The sequence below is a fragment of the Haemaphysalis longicornis genome, unplaced genomic scaffold (genome assembly GCF_048455015.1).
Source record: "Haemaphysalis longicornis isolate Haplotype H1 unplaced genomic scaffold, Haemaphysalis longicornis Haplotype H1 scaffold_5, whole genome shotgun sequence".
NCBI classification, from domain to species: Eukaryota; Metazoa; Arthropoda; class Arachnida; order Ixodida; family Ixodidae; genus Haemaphysalis; species Haemaphysalis longicornis.
Window position 1 is genome coordinate 153,850,529 of NW_027526385.1, and position 24,693 is coordinate 153,875,221.

Genomic DNA, 24,693 nt, shown 5'->3' on the forward strand with positions numbered 1-24,693 from the left:
CACTTTTAACCACACTCCCGAAATTAACGTATCCTGTAACTATATCGCAAACATTCAAGTGTGCTGTACGGGATCATTTGAATTTTTAGGCAGCTTATGTAACTCCACGTGAAATCGTTTATCATCATAAATATGACATTTACCAACATTCGGCAACATTGCTGCAACGCGAAAAAAGCGTGTAAATGGCAGTTTCTCATGCGTTGTTTTTAAACGTTACATGAATGTATCCAACGTACGTTGGCCCACATTTGGCAACATTGCTGCAACGCAAGAAAGTGTGCATGTGGGCAACATTGCCTATGCGTTAAACGTTGCGTGAATGTTGTTGGATGCGTCCAACACTGATTTTACGTTGGCCCACATTTGGCAACATTGCTGGAACGTGAAAAAACGTGCATACGGGCAACGTTGCCCATCCGTTGTTTGTAAACGTTGCATGAATGTTTTTGAATGGGTCCAACGTTGGCCCACATTTGGCAACATTGCTGAAACGTGAAAAAATGTGCATACGGGCAACGTTGCGCATCCGTTGTTTGTAAACGTTGCGTGCATGTTGTTGAATGTCTCCAAAGTTGGCCCACATTTGGCAACATTGCTGTAACGTGAAAAAACGTGCATACGGGCAACATTGCCTATACGTTGTTTGTAAACGTTGCGTGCATGTTGTTGAATGTCTCCAACGTTGGCCCACATTTGGCAACATTGCTGCAACGTGAAAAATGTGCATACGGGCAACGTTGCCTATACGTTGTTTGTAAACGTTGCGGGAATGTTGCTGAATGTGTCCAATGTTGGCCCACATTCGGCAACATTGTCACCACGTTGTGTAACGTTGCCTAACGTTACACAACATTGGCAACACGGCAGAAACGTTGCGGCAACAATTTGTGCTACTAGGGGCAAGTTGCTACACGTAGGTTTGCTACACGTAGTCGCTACACGTAGTCGGCGGCTACACGTAGCCGGCGAAGTTTTAATCACGCCGACAGTGAGGCGCACGCGAACCGACCGTTTCCAGGTACGTTGCGGCTTGTCCGAGGCAGCTTTCTTTCATACCGGTGGACTGCGCAAAACTTCGCAGGACGCGCGAACATGGTGGCGGCGCGCAGAATCGTAACACCGATTACGACTCAACGTTGCCTTCACTCGCAGTTTTCTGTTCAAGATAGGCTGGGCGGATTCGCCATTGTGCTGTGTCCTCTGTGAAAGAAAACATACCGCATCTCTTGTTCCACTGCCCTCAGCATGCAGCCAAACGCGAAACAGTGAAAAGAACTCTTGTGCGACTGCTACGCGGAAACACTTCAGAAGTGTATTGCACCAAGATGGCAAGCTGGGCGAGATGGTATTGGTTCATGGTGATAGAAAACAATCAGCGCAAGAAAGAAGAGCACGAGGAAGGTAACACACACCGCGCCTCTTTTTTTTCGCCTCACCATATTCACTCCCATCTGAAGTAGCAAGACCCACCGTTTGTGTGGTTTTGCACTTCACTATTTGTACTTCACTATTTGTACATTGTGCTGATAAGCAACCACCTGCGGCATCGCAGGCGCAAGCTGGGATGAAAGAAAAAAATGGCTGCGGCTTAGATCTGCTAACCTTCGATATGCAAAGCAAAAGCTTGGCTTGATCTGGTAGAGTCTTGGTTTCGCTTGGTTAACCTTTGATTGAGCTGTATTGCCGACCACGTCTCAAAGCCGTTCGGTTCCGTGCAATGCTCACAGGAGGAGGCCGGGCGAACGCGGCGTTGATTCATGGCGAACTCAACGTTCCTCTTCGCCTGGCGCGAGACGAGTCACGTCGCCCGAAACGACCCAGCGCCGCATGCATGGGAGGCTGCGGGGGTGGTTGGCTGCCTCGGCCGAAGCGGCGGTGGCGACCGCTGTCGGTGCCCGCAGGCGCCAACAGCGGGTTCGGCGAATCACGCGATGCGCTTCGAGGGGTGTGTTGGCGGGGGTGTGTCTCCGGTCAAAAGGTCATTTGCGCATCCTCCAAGAAATCGCTGAATGAAAGTAGTAAAGCTTTGCTTTAAAAGAATGCCGCTTGTGTTTGCGGCATTCGTTCATAGACGCTAAGAAATGCAGCCGTGCTCCCTCGAAACACAAACGCAAGGTATAAGATAAAGCCGCGCTCTCGGTTTGCAAGGCCGTGCAGTAGCGTCTCATATGGGAAAAAAACTCCCACCTCCCCTCGCGGGAACCCCTGTGTAGATGCGACGCATAGGCGAAGCGGCGAAGGGACCGCGATTTACAGCGCGCATAACGTTGAGGGGACTGCGTAAGCCGGTCCCAGTCGATGACGACGTTGGCGTACTTGTAAAGCGGCGTGAACTGTAGGTGTTTGAGCCAAGCGTGGATGTTGCTTCGCCGGAGAACGGCACACCGGTTATATGCGCAGCGCGCCCGAAGGAGAGGAAACCGCGGAAGAGAGAGTACTGCACATGCGCCGGCCCCAGCGCGTCTGCCGCGGCTATGACGCAACGTGCCACGGCTATGACGCAACACAATCCACTTTAATCCAATCCAATCCAAATACAAGCCAAACCAAGCCAATCCAATCGAATCCAATCCAATGCCCCTCGCGAGAGAGCGTTCGCCATGGAGGAAAAAAAAGTTAGGAGACGGCATGACGTCACGCAGCTAGCCTTCGCAAGCCCAGGTCCGTTGAAGCCGCTCCCTCCGCCGTTTCCCTTTCTCAAGCCGCCGCAGTCGGCCCTCCAAGGTCAGGTGGGCCGGCGGCGGCGGCGGCGGTCTCCGACTCCGGGGCATCTCTCGTGTTTCGTTGGCGGTAGCTGTTCCCCGTCCTTCCTGCATTTGTCTGCTCGGCGATCTCATGCCCGTGTGCGGGCAGGAGTGCCGCGTACGTGCGGAAGACAAAAGCCGTGGGAAAAAAAACCAACATATAGCAGGCTTCGCGACAACGGGCCGCAGAGCAGTTTCGAGCAGACGAAATTGAAGAGCGCGGCGGCCCATACAGAGGCGGTGCGATGGGGTCACGTGGTGCAGTGACGCCTGGGCCGACTTCGATTTTACTTTTTATGTATAGGCTTCACGTTTCTCCGGCGGCGCCGTCTCCTAACTTTTTCTTCCTCCATGGCGTTCGCTATCGGAGAGGAGAGGGGGTGAGCGGCGGAGAGCGCAGCTGGTGCGGCGAGGAGAATGGGGGAGGGGCGGACAACGCCGACGACGACGACGACGCCGGAGGGACAAGGCGAGTGAATCAGATGCTCTGCATCTAAAAAGACAAAATGAAGACCGTGCCTCTGTTTTCAAGTGCCGTGCGTTTAAGTGATGATGAATGAATGAATGAATGAATTTATTCATACAGGAGAGGTCGAACGCCTCATGTTGGGGAAAGGGAAGAGGGGAAAGGGGAAAAATGTTTGCAGGTGGCATGGGTTCGGTTCACACATCCGCCCCGCACACGGACCACGTAGTGAAGGTCATTCGGGGGAAAGTAACTTTTCGAGAGAATGGACTGGTGGCTTGGTGGTGTCTTTGTGTCCGCCCCGCACTCGTACCACCTGAAGCCCAATGAAGTGGGCTTGGGCTGAAGTCCAAGTGGGCTTGGTTGCACCGAAACCGGACGGATGCTGATCAACTCTTTCTTCGTGATACAGATCGCGCTGTGGCGGAGCGGCTTCGTAGCAAGATGGGACGACTACGGAAGGCGACTGGCCCATGCTTCGCCGCCTGCAGCCATCGTGGTCAACGGCTTTTCACGGCAGTTATCGCCGAATCCCTTCCACAGCGTGGCGAGCCGATACCAACGCGTCGACACCGTGACATCACCAGAACTACCTCGGCTCGACTATAAGTACCGCAGCCATCCGGACGCGCCTTTCAGTGGGCTTGGTTGCACCGAAACCGGACGGATGCTGATCAACTCTTTCTTCGTGATACAGGTTGGTGTAAAATACCAAACATATTCTATTCGAGACAATTCCGTTACGTTGACGGAGCTGCCAAGCCAACACTTTCTTGTTACCATGATGTTTGATTGTATAAGTGTTATCAAATTATTGTTGCTAACGTCGGGTGATGTTGAACTGAACCCGGGGCCGTCCTCGGCCTCTGAGTCTGATTCTGAAGCAATGACTACGAAGCAAATGCTAGAAAAAATATTGAAGGAACAAACCAAGACAACCCAGACATTGAAGGAACTAACAAAAAACTTAAAACATGTTGAAACAACTGTTGCTAACATCCAGGAAAGAATTAACGCGATTGAGACTGATATGGGTCGTTTGACAAAGCGTGAAGAACAAATTGCGGAATTCGAAGAAACCTGTCAGAGAACTAGTAAGCAGGTTCAAGATATAGTGGCAAAAATAGATGACTTAGAGAACCGGAGCCGAAGGAATAATCTTGTCATTTACGGAGTTACTGAGGGTCCGAGGGAGGATACCCAGTCATTGGAACAAAAAATGAAGAAAGACATTTTTAAGGACATATTAGGTATCGATGTAGCCTCCATAGAACGAATTCATAGAGTTGGTTACCCTCAAAGCGGGCGTCAGCGACCAGTCGTTCTCAGGCTTTATAACTTCGCCGAAAAATACAAAATTCTCCCCTGTTGCAATAAGCTCAAAAGTTCCGACATCTCAATTTCTGAAGATTTTTCAAAGACAGTTAGGGAAATACGCGAAAAACTTTGGAAATCTGCCGCGGGTGATAAAGTTAACGGAGCAAAGGTATCGCTTGTTTATGACAAAATAAAAATTGACGACAAACTATATGTTTGGGATGCTGAAAAGAACTGTCGAATTGAACAGGCCAAAATTCGCGCGAATTCACAGAAACGCCTGGGAACTCCTGAAGGCAAATGACCGGAAAACATAAAAACTCTCCGAATTATCAGCCTTAATGCTCGCAGCGTAGTAAATAAATTCGCACTGCTTGAAAGTATCATCCTAACCCACAACCCCCACGTTATAATCATAACGGAGACTTGGTTGCACGCCGGTGTGCAGGACTCTGAAGTTGTTCCTTCGTCGTATAAGCTACTCCGCAATGATCGAGGCTCACGTGGTGGTGGGGTAGCTATTGCCATAAAAAACAACGTTAAATTTTCTCGCATGCCTGACATCATTAACCATGAAAGTGTGTGGTGCAAACTGGCATATTGTGACAAAGCAATTACTTTAGGGGGCGTATACCGACCACCTAAATCTGGTCCAGAATAGGTTGAAGTAATTCATGATTACTTAGGTCGACACACTAATTCTCGCTCAAAAATAATTATTACGGGAGATTTTAGTCTACCAGGTATCAATTGGCTTAACCTGACGCACGATGGCAAGGAAACCTCAAGTGCCGATTCTTTACTGTTCACTGCCTTCAGTTTCTCATTAAACCAGCTTGTTACCGATAACACTAGATGTTCTTCTACGCTTGACCTTATGCTTGTTAGTAGTTCGTTAGAAGATTGTAGGACCACAGTAGAGACTGGTATTTCCGATCACATGATGATAAACCTAACCTGTCCATTTTCAACTTCGCGAAAAAGGGTAAAGCCCAAAACCACCTTTTTAAAGACTACACCCGTGCAAACGACGCGGCTATCATGAAATACTTAGAATCCTGTTTCGCCCAATTCGCTGCTATTACTGACGTATGCACGATGTGGTCCCGCTTTAAGGCCATTGTCTCGTTTTGCGAAACACACTTTATACCAGTAAGAAAGCAACGTGTTAACCGCGAATACCCATGGGTGACAAGAGAAATAATTCACCTAAAAAGAAAGATAAAAAAGGCGACGCAAGCATGGCGACACAAGCCAGCTTCAAATCCTTATCACTGAGATGCGAGATAAAGTGCGCGCCGCAAAGGAGCATTTCTTCACGAACACGCTTCCTTCGTTTATGCGCCATGAGCCCCATAAGTTTTGGCGTTACCTATCTGCTGAAAAGACCCTAGTCCCAGAAATAAAATCGCCTAACGAAACGGTGGTTGATCCTGTAACCGTAGCCGAAAAGTTTAATAGCTTTTTCCAGTCAGTATTTACCCGTTCTTGCTCACAAGTAGCCTTAAAACCATATACTGTTAATAACCCTATGCCTGAAATAAATATCAGCGAGGAAGCTCGACTTAAAAAAATCTCCTGGCCCTGATAGCATAACAAACAACTTCCTATTTAAATACGCTGAGTGGACTTCAAAATACCTGTACAATATTTACACAGCCTCTCTTAACACCGCCACAATTCCAGATGATTGGCGCTGTGCAAAAATAAAACCGATCCATAAGTCAGGCTCAAACCAAGATTTTAATAATTATAGGCCAATTTCATTGACAAGCACGTGCTGTAAAATGCTTGAACATATTATCTTCAAAGTAATCATGACCCATTTAGAATCTAATTCTCTGCTTTACGAGCGTCAACATGGTTTTAGAGTTGGTATGGTTTAGAGTTCATATGCCGCACAGAAAAACAAAAAAACACGTAAAATAGCTTGGGCTAAGATTATGAGTACGGCGCTTAAAGAGCGGGTCTTTTGACGCGGGGCAATCAGCACAGGGCAAATGAGACGGGACAAATAAAACGGGGCAAATAAGATGGGCAAAAGAGACGGGGAAAATGTGTACGGGGCTTGTGAGTACGGGGCTTTCGAAAACGGGGCAAAAGCCGCGGGGCTTCCGGCGCAGGGCAAACCAGACGGAGTTTTTGAAATCGTGGGCTTTCGTGCACCACCCCTTGGCCAAGGTGGTCTTCGCGCCATCTTGGTGCGAATGCCCAAAGGGTATCCGTTCTCAGCTTTCTGGTGCGCGCAAATATAAAAATTGATTTAAATTCTGTTACACTGAACGCTTACGTCGGAAGTTTCCGGGAGTTATCCCCATAATACAAAGTAGGTTTTTTTCGCAGTTATCTCAGCTTTGAAATTTCGTGTCGGTACTACTTTAGGGGCACGTTGAGAACCTGGATGACTTGCACTTCAGGAAGGGACCGTAGTACGATCGCAGCGCCAATGTAGCAAATGCCACCGCTGGCTCAGCGCTCGGATCGACGTTCTTGTCTCCACACGCGCTGGGCCGTCCTCTGTTTTAGATGCAAAGCATCTCTTAGTCGACCCTCCGTCGTCCGTCGGCGTCCGGCGTCCGCACCTCTCCTCCGCGTGACCCCCTCTCCACGCCAGCTGCGATATCGCCGCTCTCCTCCTCACCGCTCGGCTCGTCTCGTGCCGGCTCAGGAAGACACCGGCGACACTGTCGCTCCAGGAGCCATCTCATGGTCGGGGCTACGTCCCTCCCTTGTTGTTGTGCCGTCCACACCCCCATTGCGCATGCGCGTCTCTCCTCCATTCTCCTCTCCTCCAGCTGTATAAAAGCAGGTGCGCGCGCTGCGCGGCGTTCAGTCTGCTCCGAGACACCGCCTGCGCCGGTTCTGCTCCGGTGTGGAGCCTACACGGAACCCCCATGCTTTGTATCACCGAATAGTTCCCTTCGGGTAGATGGTTAATTTTTTTTCTGCTGTTGCCCGGTGTGCACCGATCGATGATCAAAACTGTGCGACATGCCCCTCTCAATAATAAAAAAAGAGTGCGCTATTCATATATTTCATTTCGGAGGGCGTTGCTAGCGGTCACATTGGCATTTGAGGCAAGCAAACTACGCTCGTCGTACCCCCGACAATACTGTGGTGCCTGCTATGGTCTCTGCGCCAACTGATTGGCACATCGGTGGTGGGCCTGTTAATTCATATTCACCAAGAGGTGCACAGTGAGGCGTGTAGTGGCAGTTCGCACCTTCAGTAGTGAGAGGTGGCGTTTGTGCTCGTCGTACGAATTGAAGTCTCCTGCAGAGTTGGGGAATATGCTGTGCTTGCTAAACGTTCGCCTGTACAGCGCATTCTTGGTGCGCGTGAGTAAATCTAACTGCTCGCCCTAAAGTGTTATCGCATCCAGTTATTCGGAAGGTCACTCATCATACCAGCAAAAAAAAAAAAATGCCGGCGATGCAGAAAAATAGTATTTTTTCGCAAGAATTGGGTATGGGTGAGAGTTCATGGTCGCATGAAAGAAACCTTACACGCGAGGCCTTAATTTTCGATTCTTACGGAATGTTTATTTACATCCCCGCGGTTTTATTACAGCGAGTAACGACTTTAACTTCCCCCCGATCCCTGGCAGGCTCTCTAGATGTGCATGTGGCGACTTAAAGAACTCACGCCTTTCGAAAGGCGTGGGTTTGGTCCCCACTCTGGGCTGGTGTTTTTCTTTCTTTCTTTCTTCCGTATATTTAAAAAAAAATGTCAACTTCATTAACCGTAGTAAAAAACAAGAGCCGGCCTAACCACACCCCTATGCCTCTTTTGGCGTTGGAGACTGCCGACCTATCTTTCTGTATATATATATATATATATGCATATATATATATATATATATATATATATATATATATATTACGCGGTTTCTCTGATGGATGGGGAATGCGAAAACGCCCGTGGGTTAAGATCGCGGTGCACGTTAAAAGCGTCGAGGTGGTGGCAAAATTCATCCGGTTCCCTCATTATGGCGTGCCTATGATACCCCAGGCGTAACGTCCACCAGTTACACCCCCAAAATTTTATTTTTCTTCTCTTTCTTTTAGTTTGGCACCAGGGAACGTTGAAGTCTTGGTTACTATTTAAGCAAATATTTTAGGGATGAAGCTCCTTAGTGGCTCGGGCTGTCGGTGTCTTCTTTCGTCGTCTCATGTCGTCACGTACTAAAACAACACGGGACACTCGTTTTCCAACGCCTCGGACACGACCGCTTCATGCCCGTGGCAAACACGCGTCCTAAAAGAACCCGCCTGGACACTAGTTTCCTAACGCCTTACGCTAGAACACTTCGCACTTCAAAGACACGAGACTTTTACATCAAAGCTGAATACCTCTACCCGCCACGATTTCATTTCCGTGGGCAACAATGCCACGGCGCCAATACTACGCTTATACACTGCATGCTTCGCCCCTCCCCAGGTTTCACGTTCGTGGAGATGGCCGGGTTTGTCTAAAAAAACCCATTATATTTTGTCCCCACATCGCCAAGGCAAACATTTTGGTTTATTGATGCAAATAAAAGTGCAGAGTTAGAAACTTATCATAAATTGCTATGCTTAACATTCAGATTTCATTTTCCAAATGTTTATTAACAGAAATTCTTATTGGAAGTTACAAAAAAATAGCACACTGTGAGCTGACAGTCCTCTTCTGGTCGTGGTTTTTTCAGTGTGCAGCGATACCGTCCAATTAGCTCCATATTTATTCCTATTATCTCCTCCTTTACGCCTTTTTTGTTACGAACAAGCTATTACTCCACAGCAGGCAGGGTACGGGGCCTCTTCAGCAAAGGATGCCGTGCACTTCGGGTCCTTAAGCAAATGAGCATTGGGGCACCTAAAAAGATAAGAAGTATTAATTTTCACTGTCTCGTGGAGTGTATTTCCTCGTGTCATCTTTTCTTTTATGCTTTGTAACCTTACACACCATCTGTGAAGCAAGCTTAGATATTTTTGTATAACTTTTTGCATCTAACGACGTACTCGTACCCGTAATGTGAGCATGTTCAGCAAGAGCGGGTCATTAAACAACTTGTCATGTACATTCCACTCTACTCTCAATGCATGTAAACGTTTTGAAGTGGATTTTATGTGAACACCTTTTTGCAATAGAATAAGTAGAACAAGTAGCCGCAAGCGCTGTCTTACCGGCTTAGAGTAGAGGAAAGGGAATAAATCCTAAGAATTAAGAAAACGCGAGGTGTTTTCGGATGGTTCATGCAAGTTGTGGAATTTTATACAAAATCATATTTACTATGCCTAGATGAGCAGCTAATATGGTATACGTAAAGTTGTTTTAAGACGAGCAGTTTAGAGACGCCACCGAATCACAAGGTGTGGCATATGAACTTCCATGAGTAAAATCGCCCAATATGCAAGAAAAGCAGGCTGTGTGCATTCAATTCAACGAATTGTGTTTTTGTTTCAAAATAGCGAGGTGGAAGATAATGGGATGACTAGTGAGCCGCGGATAGGAGGCCTAGTCCCTCATAGGTTGACACATCATAACTTTTCTCATCAAGCGGGACAAAGGAGTTTCATTCTGCTCCCCTATCTACTCTAACCCATCACTGTCCCTCAAGAGGAGTTGGATCGCGTTTCTGCTCTTGGAAAGTTCGCCTCATTTATTAAGTATTGCCATGAGCACCACCAGAGTCCCCTAATAAGCATTGAAGGACTCTGCTAGTATATATTATTGTAAAACTCTACGGCTGAGACAGCACCATCCCGCCAAACGGGGCCACCAGTCGGTATCGGTAGGCTTTCAATGCAAACTGCGCCACTCAATTCCATAGCGAAGCGCTCCGCTGGACACACTAGCCAGTATATTGTTGGCATTATACAGTGCATGATTTTCTAAATTATAATAGAGAGTTTTAGCAGTCCGTCCGTTCTGTCGCGTACGTAGCTAGCGTGTTGACCGGGACCCGTCTGGGCACTTGAGCATTCGTCACGGTAGGGGGATTAGTTCCGCCGGCATGGCTTCGCCATGTCCGCGCCTCCTCGCCCTTCCTCCTCGCCCTTCCGCGCGCGCAGGCGCAGACCGGTCCCGGTAAACTCGGTCACAACGCAACGAACGGAACGGACGGACTGCTAAAACTCTCTAACAACGTCTGCTCACGTCAGGAGTATCGTCTGTCCGGATAACAATACGCTGGAAAGTCCGCTGGCGTAACAATACGCGAGCAGACGATACTTCTGACGATCTCGCAGACAATTAGCACACGGTACCAACGGTTCCAACAAGACCGCTCTACCGGTCTGCGCGTGTTACTAAATCTCCATTAAGCTGTGCGCATAAGATATTTTCCGCATAGTGGATCACGAAACACCCTGTTTTCACCACACCACGCACAACAAAGTCTGAAAAGCTACGCCTAATTTCGCAAACACGTCTCCTGGAGTACCGTCTGACAGCTGGATTAACTTGGTTGGCGACCAGATTAAATTATTTGGCACATGGAATACATTTGCTGGCGCCTGGATGAAATTAAATAGCGTTTGGAGTAAATTAGACGGCGCTCTGAATAAATTGGCTGGCGGTCTGAATAGAATTTGTTGGCGATTGGATTAAGATTAGCAGGAAAAACTGCCATTGTTACCGTGTACTCCTAAACGTTATGACTGCAATAAGAAATTTTGCAAGCATTCGGGCTTGCACTTTTTTTCGTTATTTGGCACATGGAATAAATTTGTTGGCACCTGGATGAAATTAGATGGCGTTTGGAGTACATTAGATGGCGCTCGGATTATATTGACTGGCGGTCTGGATAAAATTGGTTGGCCATTGGATTAACATGTGGTACCGGGGTTCTTGCACCCGGCCGCGGTTCCCCAGAAAGGACACTGAGCCCCCTCGATCACACCTTTACTTGGAGTCCCGCTACGCCAAGGTACACCACCCAGCCGATCCGGCTGCACACACGTCGCCCAGCCGAGTCCGCCATGTCCTCTCCTCGCTCCTCCCGCGCCACCTCCTCATCCTCAGCCGGCACATGTCCATCCCGTGGGATTGTCCCCCGCCACTATTGCCGGATTACCACACTCTCCCCCCCTCCGAAGAAAAGGCCGACGCTGGCTGCCCTCGGCTGCAGTCGTCGGCACTCTCGAGGGACTCCCACGGCTCAGCCCGGATGGCAGTAGACCGGTGCCACAGGTGGCCTCCTAAGACCCGGGGGTCCTTGCAGAAGGTCCAAACGTGGCAAGGTCCTGTCCGCGGGCCTTGCTCCGCGGGTCGCGTCGGCACTCTCGAGAGACTCCCACGGCTCAGCCCGGATGGCAGTAGACCGGTGCCACAGGTGGCCTCCTAAGACCCGGGGGTCCTTGCAGAAGGTCCAAACGTGGCAAGGTCCTGTCCGCGGGCCTTGCTCCGCGGGGGTGGTGCCCGGCGCAGTCGTCAGCAGCTGTCCGCCTCGAGCTCCTGCTTCATCTTGGCGAACTCCTCCTTGGTCATGGAGCCCTCGCCGAGCTTCTGGAGCTTCTCCCGCGAGGCGTCGAAGTCCGGCCGCGGAGGGGCCGGGGGAATGATCATCCCGGCGTAGTCCTCGCTCTCCTCCAGGGCGTCATGGAGCCAGATGAACTCCTCGTGCTGCCGAAGCACAGAGAACTCCGGCTTCTGGAAGTCCGACAGCGTCGTCTTGGTGTGGACAGTGAACTTGACCTTGTCCCTCTCGCTGAGGGCATCCGAGATGTCCACCACCAGAGACTGGTCCGCCAGGTCGATCGTGTCTGACCACATCTTCAGCGAGCTGTCGGTCACATTTGCCGCGGAACACCAAAACGAGGAAGAAGACCACAATGTCCTTCCTAGGAACCACGGCCGGCCCCACGTTCAGGGCGCCAAATGTGGTACCGGGGTTCTTGCACCCGGCCGCGGTTCCCCAGAAAGGACACTGAGCCCCCTCGATCACACCTTTACTTGGAGTCCCGCTACGCCAAGGTACACCACCCAGCCGATCCGGCTGCACACACGTCGCCCAGCCGAGTCCGCCATGTCCTCTCCTCGCTCCTCCCGCGCCACCTCCTCATCCTCAGTCGGCACATGTCCATCCCGTGGGATTGTCCCCCGCCACTATTGCCGGATTACCACAAACATTAGCAGGAAAACCTGTACTACACTGCCATTGGTACCATTTACTCCTAAACGTTATGACTGATATAAGAAATTTTGCAGGCATTAGGGCATGCACTTTTTTCACGCTCCCGAGGGCCTTACGTTAGTTTGTCGGGGGAGGTGTTGGGCGGTATGCGACTCCCAGAGGCGGATTTGAGGGGGGAGATAGGGTGACGGAGACAACCGCACCACCTCCCCCCACCCCTCTTACAGCAAGGTGACCTAAAATGACCTAAGAAATTTATATGCTTCGGACACCCATAAAGGCCTATTAGTGGTCCCTGCATAGGCTTGTAAATAAACGCGATTGATTATTATTGTTATTATTTTATTATTTGTAATATTTTTATTACAAGATAAATAAAGCTGATTACTACTGTCGTCCACTCTAATATCACCTACATCATGATCAATGAAAAAATTGGCGCAGCTTGCATTAATGGAGCAAGGCTGGAGAAACAGCAGAACTGGCGGCCCCTCTCACTTCGTCCGAGATCCGGCTGTTGTGTTGCACGTCCCACGGATTCCCGATCTTTCCGGCTGAAAGTTCCTCATGACGGGCAGGCTCAGATCATTTCGTTCGAAGGCTTTCACATCTCTCCCAAAGTGGAGCGCGTTCGCACGCAGTAGAACCCGCGACCAAGTACAAGGCCAAAGCCCACGCTACGAACCCAAAGGAAATGCTGTGCGCCCGGAAAACGATTGCTGAATCACTCATACGCCGGTTTCATACGCGAGGGAGCCAGATTCGATTCCAATGATCAGAAGCGTTTTTATTCCGTTCCTGCAAATGTTATTGTTCCCCACCGCTGCCAAACCCGCACCCGTCTGGCCTTTTGGGTGGCCCAGTGGCTAGGTTGGAGGACTCACGGCGTAAAGGTCCCGGGTTAAATTTCCGCGACCTCCTTATCAACATTTTTTTCTTGGGGCTTCACGGTTTTTTGTTGAGACGGACGGAGAAAGCTCGGAAAAAACCGCTCCGCTGTAAAACATCTTCCCACGGACCCCTACCTTCCACCCTCCCTCCCCCTACGGCGCAGCCCCAAATCCGTTCTTGGCGGATTGCGGCTCCTCACATTTCGCGGTCCGAGAACGCTACAAATGCAGTTAGTTACCGCATGCCCCGTACCACGTTTGTAGTTTATGTAAACTATTTGTAGTTCATCATATTGTTTATAGCTTAGGTAAACTATTTGGTGCTTCAACATCGGTTGTACTAAGAACTAGGATGTTGGAGCATAGTCGCGATCTGATGATTAGCTCGAGGAAATATTGAAACTGTCCTCCACTTGCAATTGATATTTCTTGCGTTGTCTCGACCGTTGTATAATCTTTGAAAGTAGTCCTTTGCATGGTATTTATTATCTTTGTATCCTCTTTGGGTAGATGACGGGGACATTCTGAGGACCTGGTCAGCCTTTGATGATTGCTAGCGTTAGCACGTGCAAGGGAACTTGACCTCGCGTGGCGTTTTCCGAATGTTTCTTTTCTTTTCTCCAACTTGGCTTTCTACTGCTGCTTTTTCTTCGTTCGCTGACTTAAAGCCTGGGTCCAGCGGGCATCGTCCTCGACTTCATGACGTCGCTTGCGTTGCTCCACAATGGGTCCCATCGTTCGTCGAGACTGCTGTTTCCCGCCATTCCAGGGTGGGGCGTTTTATCTGCTTCTTGGCTCTCCATTCAGAGCGTGTCTGGCAACAGCGCTCCATCGGTAAGCGTTGTCGACGCTCCAGGAATCTGGGACTGTCAGTTTAGTGATTCGCTACGTTGTCGACGTCGTTGCGCTCAATTTCGGGTCTCGTGACTGGCGCCGCGTCCGGCCTCAGCGCCGTCACCACGACATAAAATTTCGCGGGTAGATGCTCACGCTTAAACTGATGGTACACTCGCTAAATTTGTGCGACGTGGTTTTTGACCTCGTTCTATTACGTGATCGCAATAGTTAAATCCATTTGAAAAAGATCCGATGGAGGCTGGTTGAGTTTTGCTGGCCTCCTATCCAGTGGTGGGTTGCCTGGATGCTCCTCCTCGCCCTCGAAGGGAAGGTGAGGAGGAGCCGCCGGGGACTGAGGGGTGTATTCTGGCAATGACCAGTCGCAGCAACCTACCCAAAACACGGAAGCAGAGACAAATGAAGCTTCTCTTTAAACATTAGGCTCCATTCGTTCATTCCAACTTTAAACAGCTGATGACGACAACAAAGCGGAGAATGTATGGATAAATAGAAGCAATTGCTCGCAGATGGACTAATGTGTTCTGTAGGCGCAGGCTGGTCTTCACCCCTGCCACCAGTCTAGCATGTTTGGTCCCCACAATTTAGCAGCGTGATAAAACACGCTCAAGTTTATTCCGGGCGCAGTAATCAGCCTTTGTACGTGTGCATTGAGCTATGTACATTTATTTACTTCCACGCATTTTTTTTCCCTGCCCTGGTGAGGACATGGCAAAGGCGGAACAGAATTGACTGAGCATAGTTGAGTCACAATAACAGTCGCAGTCACTGCGCTGATGCGGACTTTGCCGAACCTTTGGTAACCTTAGAACCCGGCTGGGGTTGGCTAAGCGGATCGGAACACAGGCACACTACGCAGATTACAACACTTCCCCGGCAGAATGTGCACTCATTTCCTATCACTTTATTCATTTATTTTTGAAAACGCAGTGTCCAGAGTGCGTTCCGATGGCTCTTTGCTTAGCGTTGGATCACGGTCATTTGGCACTGGAAACGTCTGTTCCAGGGCCGTGCTACGGCTGTTTAAACGGGCGTTAGAATGGCCTCCTATCATGTACCGATTACCGTTGCAAGGACGTGTACTTTGCCTGCATATTCAAGCGCCCTCATACGGCTCTGTCACCAGTATGTGCAGCGCGGAAAAATTGTGGATAATAGAGAAATGTGACCTTCTCACGCTTTCTTTTATTTTGGTATAGTTACTTTGCTCGAACGCACGGGAGCGCAAATATATAGGACGAACCGGAAAGGGTTTACGCGTTGTTTTTTTTTTTGCCGGTGTATTGAAGATTTCTTAGCGCCTTCTGCCGTCTTTTCGGGCTCTGCTGGTGTTTTGGTCTTGCCACAAAGCGAGTTTGTTGCAACAAAGCCCGATGGAGCTTATTTTTGCTTTTAACGGCCTCTCGACGCCATGGCGGCAGCGTTTAAAGAAACTGCCACGCATCCCGGAGTCGATCCGGCTAAGGCTGCGTTCCAGTTGGTGGACAGCTTGGTAGACAGGTTGCAAAGCAGTCACGTCAGACGTGCTGAAAGGGACCAAACTAACACATGCTATGTTCTGCACCTTTCGACTATAGTAGTCGGGGAGAGAGCAGCAATCTGCACTGTTTATTCGCATCCCGCATGTACCGCGGGCCAACTTCTAAGTGCACAATGAGACCCCTTACGATCGCTGCAGCTCCTTTTCACAGCTAGAATTGTTTTCATTCCACTGCACTTAAGCGCAAATGTCGATTTAAGAGATGTTTGATTGTAGCGTCCATTGTGCCTTGAAAAGCTCTAGCTGTTTTTTTCTGATGTCGAGAGAAAGTCACCCAGCCTTTCTACTATTTCCAGTCAGGTAAACTGAGTGGCACTGGTACACAGGATGTGCAAATAGAAATCATATGTGCGGATTTGCTGCGATGTTCGGCCACAACCTGCACTGTCCTTACAGTTTAGGAATATGGCAGCCCACCCTCTAGTGTAGGTGAGGAAAACAACAAGGTATTCGTTGGAATGGGCGCATAAAGGATTTTCAAGTACATAAAGCTTCTGCATGCGAGTACGGCGCTCTGGCAGACACAAATGACATAAACCAGCCATGTTATAATGAAAATTACACGTTGGGGGTTTAAATTGCAAATAGTAAAGATTCTCTTCATTCAGCATCAATCTAAACCAACGTAATTCATTCCCAGTCGTACAGATAATACGCAGACAGTTGGTGTTGATCGCCCAGAGGCCTCAGCATTTTTAAAGAATCCGTATCTCACACGTCGCGAATGAAATCGTTTTGGCCACCAGGTGCACCCATAACCAACCCATCCAGGTTTTAAAAAATCTTCCGGTGCTTAAAGGCCAACTGCACTCAAATTTTCGAGAATGTAAAAATAATGTCACCAAATAGTACATATAAAAAGGGTGCGAAATGCAAAATACTGCGCTTCAAACATCAACGCGCGCGACACAAACGTCTCGTAACGTTGGCGTTTTCGGAACCGAAACTGAATAGAAAAGGCGGCCATTACCGGCGACCGGACGTGACGTACGTGGCGGAACGGAAGCGGCCGCGCCAGGACCGGCGGCTGCTGAGAGCCGCCTTGAAATGCGCTTGGTAGCGCCGCGTTTCGCCCCGTTATTTCCACCGAAGAACTTCCACTAACGTATGCCCATGATAATGGAGTTAGGCGCTATTCCGGCATCCCGTTGCTATCAGTCGAGATAAAGTAGACCGCCCGACAGTTATTTTTTTACATCATATTAACTGCCGGAGTAGTAGTTTTTGGCATTGCAAGTAAAAGAGCGGACCCTGATTTAGAAAGCTAGTTGCCCGTACGATTTCGAAAATCAGCTTCCGTTATAGCGGACGCCTCGGCTATCACGTCGCTCTCTTTGAAGGGAACAAACCGCACGCGGGCGGCGATCAATCACTATTTCTACTATATATACATTACGTACAAACAGTTTCGTGAATATCGGCCCAGTATTTTTCGCCGTGCTGCACAACGAGAATCGAATTATAAAAGTGGTCTGAAACTATAAGCTACTTCCACAGCCAAATGATGCACTAAAACACGAAAACATTTCCTATCTACCGCTGTTTTCTACTTTAACCACAGAGGCAGGTGCTGGTGAAAACATTTTACTTTCAAATAAACTAAATCTAACGCTTCACTTGGGAATTGAACAAAAATCTAGTCTAATATTTAGGAGAGGAGCAGTTTCGTTAGTTTTCGCACTTCGCAAAGACGATAGCCGATATTTGTGCCGATGTATTTGTTACTACCAGAAGGCTTCACTTAGCGAGTGAGGCAAAAGTCGCACAATTGTTTATAGCCGCGTGCACAACTCTATTTAGGTCGCCAAACTTTTGGAAAGGTCTAAAGGAAGGAGGTGGCGTTGGGCCAGCCCAAATATGGCCAATATCGGACGCGGGAGTGCAAGTGGTCAAGAACTTATAAAATATCTTTTGTTTTTCTGTGGTATAAATGAAATAGGAATGACAAATGTAAGGCAAGTGCTCGTTTCGAGCTTTTTTTTTTAAATAAAAATAATATTGTCAAGTCAAAAGAGTTTTTCTGACACCAAGACGTTCGCAAGCGCGTGAAAGTTTGAAGGCTTCTAATCTCTTTTTTTTTTCATTGAAAAAAATGGCGGATATTACTGCCTATGCGTTTAGTTTAAACATGTGATGGCGACGGCGGTACAGCGCGTTGGTATAGCAGAGAAACCCCGGGCGAACGCATCCCTGCGCCCGACGGAGCGCCCTGCGAGTCGCCGGAGAAGCGCGATCTTCGCGGGACAGGTTCCCCAACCTCCGTCACAGGCCTCTCGGAACTTGTTTCGGCGACTCTCCGCCAGGTGCAAACGTCGTCTGCTCGGAGGTACTTTGAACGGCGGTACCTAGCGCTCTCTGTGATTACGAAGCTAGGGATTTCGCCATGGTGATTTTAAGAGCATAGACTACTTATTTCGACAAAGAAAACATTTGAGTGCAGTTGGCCTTTAAGCCTGTTAACGTGCTTTGAAGTCGAAAGCCTGGTGATAATGATCAACGACCTGATTTGTGAGACGTCGTATTTGCATTTCTTTCCTCGCTTTCGTGATTTTGTGTTTTGGCGCGAATTATAATGAGCGGCTTCTTTTCAGCGACGGTGTTTTCGTCTCTTCCTTCCTTTCGTTTCTTCGTCTGGCGGCACAAATTGGGTCTCAAAGCAGACTGGCAAACGTCACAGCTTCTCTAGAAGCAGGGGGTTCTGCTTGGCTGGTATGCACCAGCTCTACTCATTTACCATTATGCTCGTTGGCACCCGGCACGCGCTACAGTCAAACCTGGTTATAGAGAACTGTAACATGCGACACGGTTAGTTCGATATATCTAATAGTTCGAAATAGCCGAACCCGCCTATAACGAGTTTTTTGTTACGAGTTCGCAATATGCGGGACTCCCTCACCCCACCCCCCTCCTCCTGCCATCCCCGGATGCAGAAACGAACGCAAGAAAGTATACGATTACCATACACAAAACTATGTATTTATTGCAAGCAATAAAGCTACTTTCCGCTGTAACTACCTCCTTTACCAAAAAGCGGTGATTCTTGTTTCCATTTTCGTTTTGGCGGCGTCAACTAGCTCAGCATTCCCTACATGAGACATCATTTGCATCAGTTGCAGTCCGCATCCTTCAATATCGAAGCAATCTTGGTGGAGCACATTGACTGCCGAAAACGCTTCATTAGGCATCGGACGGCTTTCACTCACGACACCCTCCAACTCTTCGGTGCGTCCAGCAGCGCCAGCAGCCATGACATCGGTGACGGTGTCGGCGTCCGAGGGGCTCACAGTGAAGGCAACGTCGCCGTCGACATTCAGGCAATCCTCGAAGGGCACTCCTTTCAGCACAACAACGGGAACGCTGGGGAGCTCTTCTCACAGTTCATCGATGCTTCCATTTTGGTCCGGACTCACTGACTGGGAGGGTTTAATCGTGAGTCAGGCGCGTCGGAAACAGTGACGGAAAGTGCCGGGAGTTACGTCGCTCCATGGGAGGCTCAATATCTCTATCATAGCCAATCAACATTTCAAACGCCGTTCCCAGACCCTGCATTTTGCCGGCAATTCTAGGCTCGCCGAGTTCGATATATCAGGTATTAGTAGGAATACGTTTCGCATGTATTTGCGTAACTGACCTTTCTTTGTTCGATATATAGCACAATTCACTGGGGTACGGACGATTCGTCGAAAGACAATTGGTAATTGGGCAATTCGTAGCAGGGCAATCGGTCGCGTAGGGCGATTCGTCATAGAGCTACTCGTCGCTTGGGCATCAAGTCGTTAAAAAAAATTTTGTTACATTTCCAGGCTTACAGCATAAAGGAATTCGGGAAAGAGGGGCATGGTACGTGCTTGCATAAAAGATAAAGCTCAAAAGGCTTCCCAGAAAAGTCCAATTCATCCTGAAGCTGACAGTGCACCGGAGGCTGCGCGTTCGCCTGACCAATCTTATCATTCAAGGCCGAAAGTTGAATGGAGCTTCCAGAACAAACTATCAAGACTTAGCGATAAAGTTCACCAGCGAAATACTATAAAATAACTGGTCTAAGCACTCGTTTTCGCTGTCGCTATGGACAGAAAGAGCGGGGAAATGCTGGTTTGCAAATGATTTTTATATACGGTTAACCTAATTTTTTACTGTTTTAGTACACGTACCTTGAATTCAGGCGGGAGGTGTATGTCTTCTCTGTGGGGGGGAATATCGTAGACAAATGTGGCACGTTGCCTTTGCCTTCTAACTGTTCGTCGAAGCATTGACGCAGAGGGGCATCACTGTGTGACAATCTTCTCAATAACAGCGAGATAGCTCTTCTTGATTCGGGATATACGAATAAGGGTACCTCGTGATGTATTTGCGTCGCAGCATGATGTATATAGTTTGAATATTTTTTCATGTTTTTAATGTACGACGCGGTCATTTTGCGCACGCGCGGAGGATTTGATTTTCTTAAATTGTTTTTCCTGAATAAAAATCTCTTGTTAGCCTGTACATGTGTCCTATGTTGTGTATGCCTAGGTCTTTGTTGTTTCGCGTAGTCTCAGAATGAATCACTACCAACTAGTCCAGTTCACAGCAAAACACACAAGAAACTTCTAATAGGGTGACGAATTGTCATCTTGACGAATTGCGCTATTACGAATTGCCCTATGCGACGAATTGCCCTACTACGAGTTGACCTGCTACGAATTGCCTTTCGACGAAATGTCCTACAGCCCAATTCACTCTATTCGGGTACGTTATAAGTGGGTTTCACTGTATTTTAAAACTATTAGGTTCCCAATTTATAGTTTCGTGAATTTTCTGAAGCGGGCTCATTTCCTAAAAAGCTCTCGATTCCTGGCGATTTCGCAAGTCTGTATGGTTATGAAGAAAGGAACAACAGCGATTACAACTTCTATGCTGGCAGCCTGCAAAAAAGACAGCACAGATGGTGAAGGAATGGCTGCTAATGTACAGACCCGGGTTCCAATCTCATCACATCATACCTGTATTTGTTCTTAATTTACTCCTTATGGCGGTGGCCATTTTCTTGACCGCACAACAACAGCAGCAGCCGCAGCAACAACAGCAGCAGCAGCAACAGCAACAACAGCATCATCATCAACAACAACAACAACAACAACGGCGCTTTTACCTACAATGGGCCCCAAACCCAGTCAACTAAAAAAAAATTAAGGAGGCTTGCACTCACGCGCAAGACTTGAATGGCGAAGGTGTTGTACGTGATCATTCAAGGACACAAAGATGAGTTTTAGTGTCATTGTGGTGTCGTGGTTGACCTCGGCGGCATGTGTTCTCAAAGAGCTCGTGTTGAGCAAGGTCAGAGTGAGCTTGTCGTTTTGGTCGACGTTTTTGTACGCCATTCTGCGAGCGCCACTTATCGTCTCTGGCGGATGCTTTGCACGCTCAGCGTCTCGAACAGCGGCCTCTTCCTCAGCCGTGCGAGTCAATGATTACCTACAACAGTTTCAACATTCAAGTCGCGGCTCTTCTACGGTACAGGGCGCATGCGCAGAACGACACGAGGACGAACGAACTAGGCTGGAGTTTTTTTGTGGCCAATGTTGACCAATCACTCTAGGTGGTATGCTTGGCTTGGCGAACGTGCGCTCGCAGCACGCGGAGAGTGTTTTTTTTTTTTGCAAATATTGGCCAATATACCTAAGTGGGTATATTTCGCTTGTTTAACCTGCGCTCGAAGAAAGCGTGCACGAGCGCTCGGCATTTCCTTGATATTCCTAGAACTGTGGACACCATACATAAAGGATTTGCGCTACAGTTAAGCTGTTAAAAAAAGACATCCCCCTCGCGAGGGGCACGATCAAATGCACAGCATTTCCGAGGGGGTGCGCCGGCAAGTCGTATCTCTCGATCGCGGGACCCGTGTCGCCATCTTTTGGAGGCGCGGGACAACTTGTGGCGCTTTCGAAACAAACGAGAAATGAGTGAAGGATATAAGGCGCTTTCGGTGCATCGAAATCTGTGTCGGTTTCGTGGCTCGGTCGGTAGTGCGCCGGGCACCTTGCGCTCCGCCCGCGGCGTCATGGGTTCGAAACCGGGCGCCGGAAACTGTTATTTCTTCCTCGCTGCGGACTACGACTAGGCGCGCATGCGGACTACGACAAGGCACGCCAACGCCGCGTGACATTGTGAGTTACTAAAATGCTATGCATTTAAAAAGGACCACGCACTTCACGCAAATAGAGTGTGCAGCTTCCCAAATTTTTAATAATATAGCGCGAGCGACGGCCGATCGGGATGTCAGCGCCTTATCACGGTGTTCACCGGCAAAACAGGCGAGGGTACGCGCACGCGCACAGAACTATCTGCTCCGCTGTTCTCCTCAGGGCAACACAGCCCCTGTGTTTTAGGTGCGGAGTACCTTAGGACCGCACAATGTGCGTCCGCGTCAGTGCGCATAGCATTTAGAATCACAAAAATCACACAGGCACCGGTACGATTCGATCCTGTGTCTGGTAGACCAGACAGAGTTAGTGTCCGTCGTCTTACCCGTTGGGCTACGACCGTTTTTTTCTTTACGACCGGCTTGGTACAGTGAACAAAAACAAAACAATGACAGATGCCTCAACACAACATAACGGTAAAAAACCTATCAAACAATGACACATGCCTCAGCAAAACATAATGATAAAACCCTTCCCGCTGCTACGGGTGGGGCGTGTTAAAAGCATTTCAGGTTGACTAGTTCATCAAATATGTTAGCCTAGTCAGGTTGCTCGTATTGCATTTTCATTACATCTCTGATATAAGCAATGCTATCAATAAAGTATTCCCTTGCAGGTCGTGCATCCGGGTCTGCATGACGCACGGCCATACGACGTTTCCAGAGACTGTGCAGGCTCAAGGCTGTCCAGCCTGCGGGGCACTCGACACTCACTACCATTCCCTCTGCGAATGCCCCGCAGACCCGTACTCACCCGTTCCCTCCCCTCACCACTGGGAACAGATGTTGCGTGACCCGGGGGAGTCAGGCCAATTCCTGACCACTTCCCGGGCCCTGGCGGTCGCGGCGGCCCTGTGGGCCTCCTCCACCCCTAATGATCCCGATGGACGAAAAAACGCATTCCTTCCTTCAAGGCTATAAACATGTCAAGTGACATGCCTCCATCGTTACGCGTTGGAAGGAAACGTATTCTGTGCAGATATACCGGCAGTTCTTTCTGTAGTGTCCGCTGGAGAATGTCACAGTGGAACACTGTGTCAGAACAGTCCAAGAAAATGTGCTCTATGGTCTCCAGTTTACCGCAATGACGACAATTCACTGACCTACCTACAAATATTCCTTTCTCCCGCAGCCAAGGACTGACGGATAGCGTTCTGGTATGTAATTGAAAGAAGAAACTATTGACTGTTGACTTCACAGGCGTGTGTTTAACTCTCCTTATCCGTGTGTTAGTACCCGAGAGTCAAACGGCCTACCCCCTCGCCTGTAAGAGCGTGGAGTGCCGTAGCACCTCCCAATATCCGCCAGCGTCCATCCGTGCGAACACCACCATCAAGTGAAAATCAAGCGAAATTATATTTGAGCCGTAAGTTGCAGTTTCATTTATGGAATAATCAAGTTGCAACTCAAGGCTCACATCGAATGATGGTCGGGGCGCAAGTCGGATGTCAATCGGGGCGCAACTTGGATACCATTTCGAGTACCCGTACTCCGCACCCTCGCCATCATCTACGGAGTGGAGATGCTGCCATTTTTCTTATCTTGCAAGGACGTTTCGCTACCGCCAAAGGTAGCTAAGCAAAGTGGGGCACAAGTTTTTATTTTTATCAGATTTTTTATTTATCGCATTGTATCGTGCAGCGGCCTGAGGCCATTCCGGCCAGAAAAAAAAAACCATCCTATTCTACTTTTATTTCTCTTTCCAGTGGCAATATTCCTCGCGCTGTGCGGGGCAAGTGAACCGAAAGAAAAATCAAACGCGCATTTGATATGCGCATGCGCTTCAAATAACCACTGTTTCTCGAGAACAAAGGCATTCAGATGCAGTGGCAGGGGGTGCACCACTCTCAAGGAAACAGCGTAGCAGACGACTCTCATACAGAAGATGTAGCCCTAGGCGCGTGCGCGTGCTCTCGCCTTTTTCGCTGCTGAACACCGTGATAAGGCGCTGAAATGCCGATCGGTCGCCGCTCCCGATATATTATTAAAAATTTGCGAGGCTGTACGTGGTTATATCGGAAAAAGTATTATATAATGGTGCTTTTATGGTAAGAAGAGCCAGTCAAGTAGAACCAGTATTTATGCGACATACAACCTATTTTTGGGGGCAGCCAGGTGGTCAGGTATTAATATACAAGCGTGTACAATTTGTGATGTGGCCAAACTGCACTACAAAGAGTCACAATCTCGAAAAATCTAGGACATACTTCTCTGTGGTGAGAGTTCCATTATTGCAGATGTATTTCTCACAAGGAGTTTGCAGGCTTTTTGATTCTCCGTCTTTCAAAAGTGTGCGGTCCGACATCATGCAGGGGTCTAAATAAAAGACAACCGCCGCTTTCAACGTGTACTCTTAATACAATATTTTTCTGCAAAGCGTACAATATAAGGTTAACCATATAATAGTTGCTACAAATAAAAAGATATTAATAAAACTATTAGCGATAGAAGCGTCACCTGCAAAACTCCTGTGAAGGCATTTTTATAGCGAGATTTACACTGAAGTAGAAGTCGGTAGGGATCAACTGCCAGTGTTTTTCTTTCGCCCCAGAGCAAACCTTATGGCCTTTGACTTGGT

At 48.6% G+C, this 24,693-nt stretch overlaps 1 protein-coding gene across 1 annotated transcript in view; it reads right to left on the bottom strand.

The window, feature by feature from the left end:
* Window positions 1-9,206: 9,206 nt before the first annotated feature.
* The window catches only part of LOC144139470 (uncharacterized), a 53,216-nt gene continuing 37,729 nt past the window's right edge, over window positions 9,207-24,693 (bottom strand). The window contains exons 4-5 of the mRNA XM_077671805.1: window positions 24,323-24,431; window positions 9,207-9,387 (exon numbers count right to left, since the gene is read on the bottom strand). Of these exons, the coding sequence (XP_077527931.1) occupies window positions 9,288-9,387; window positions 24,323-24,431 (209 nt within the window). The 3' untranslated portion in view covers window positions 9,207-9,287. The remainder of the gene's footprint in view (window positions 9,388-24,322; window positions 24,432-24,693) is intronic.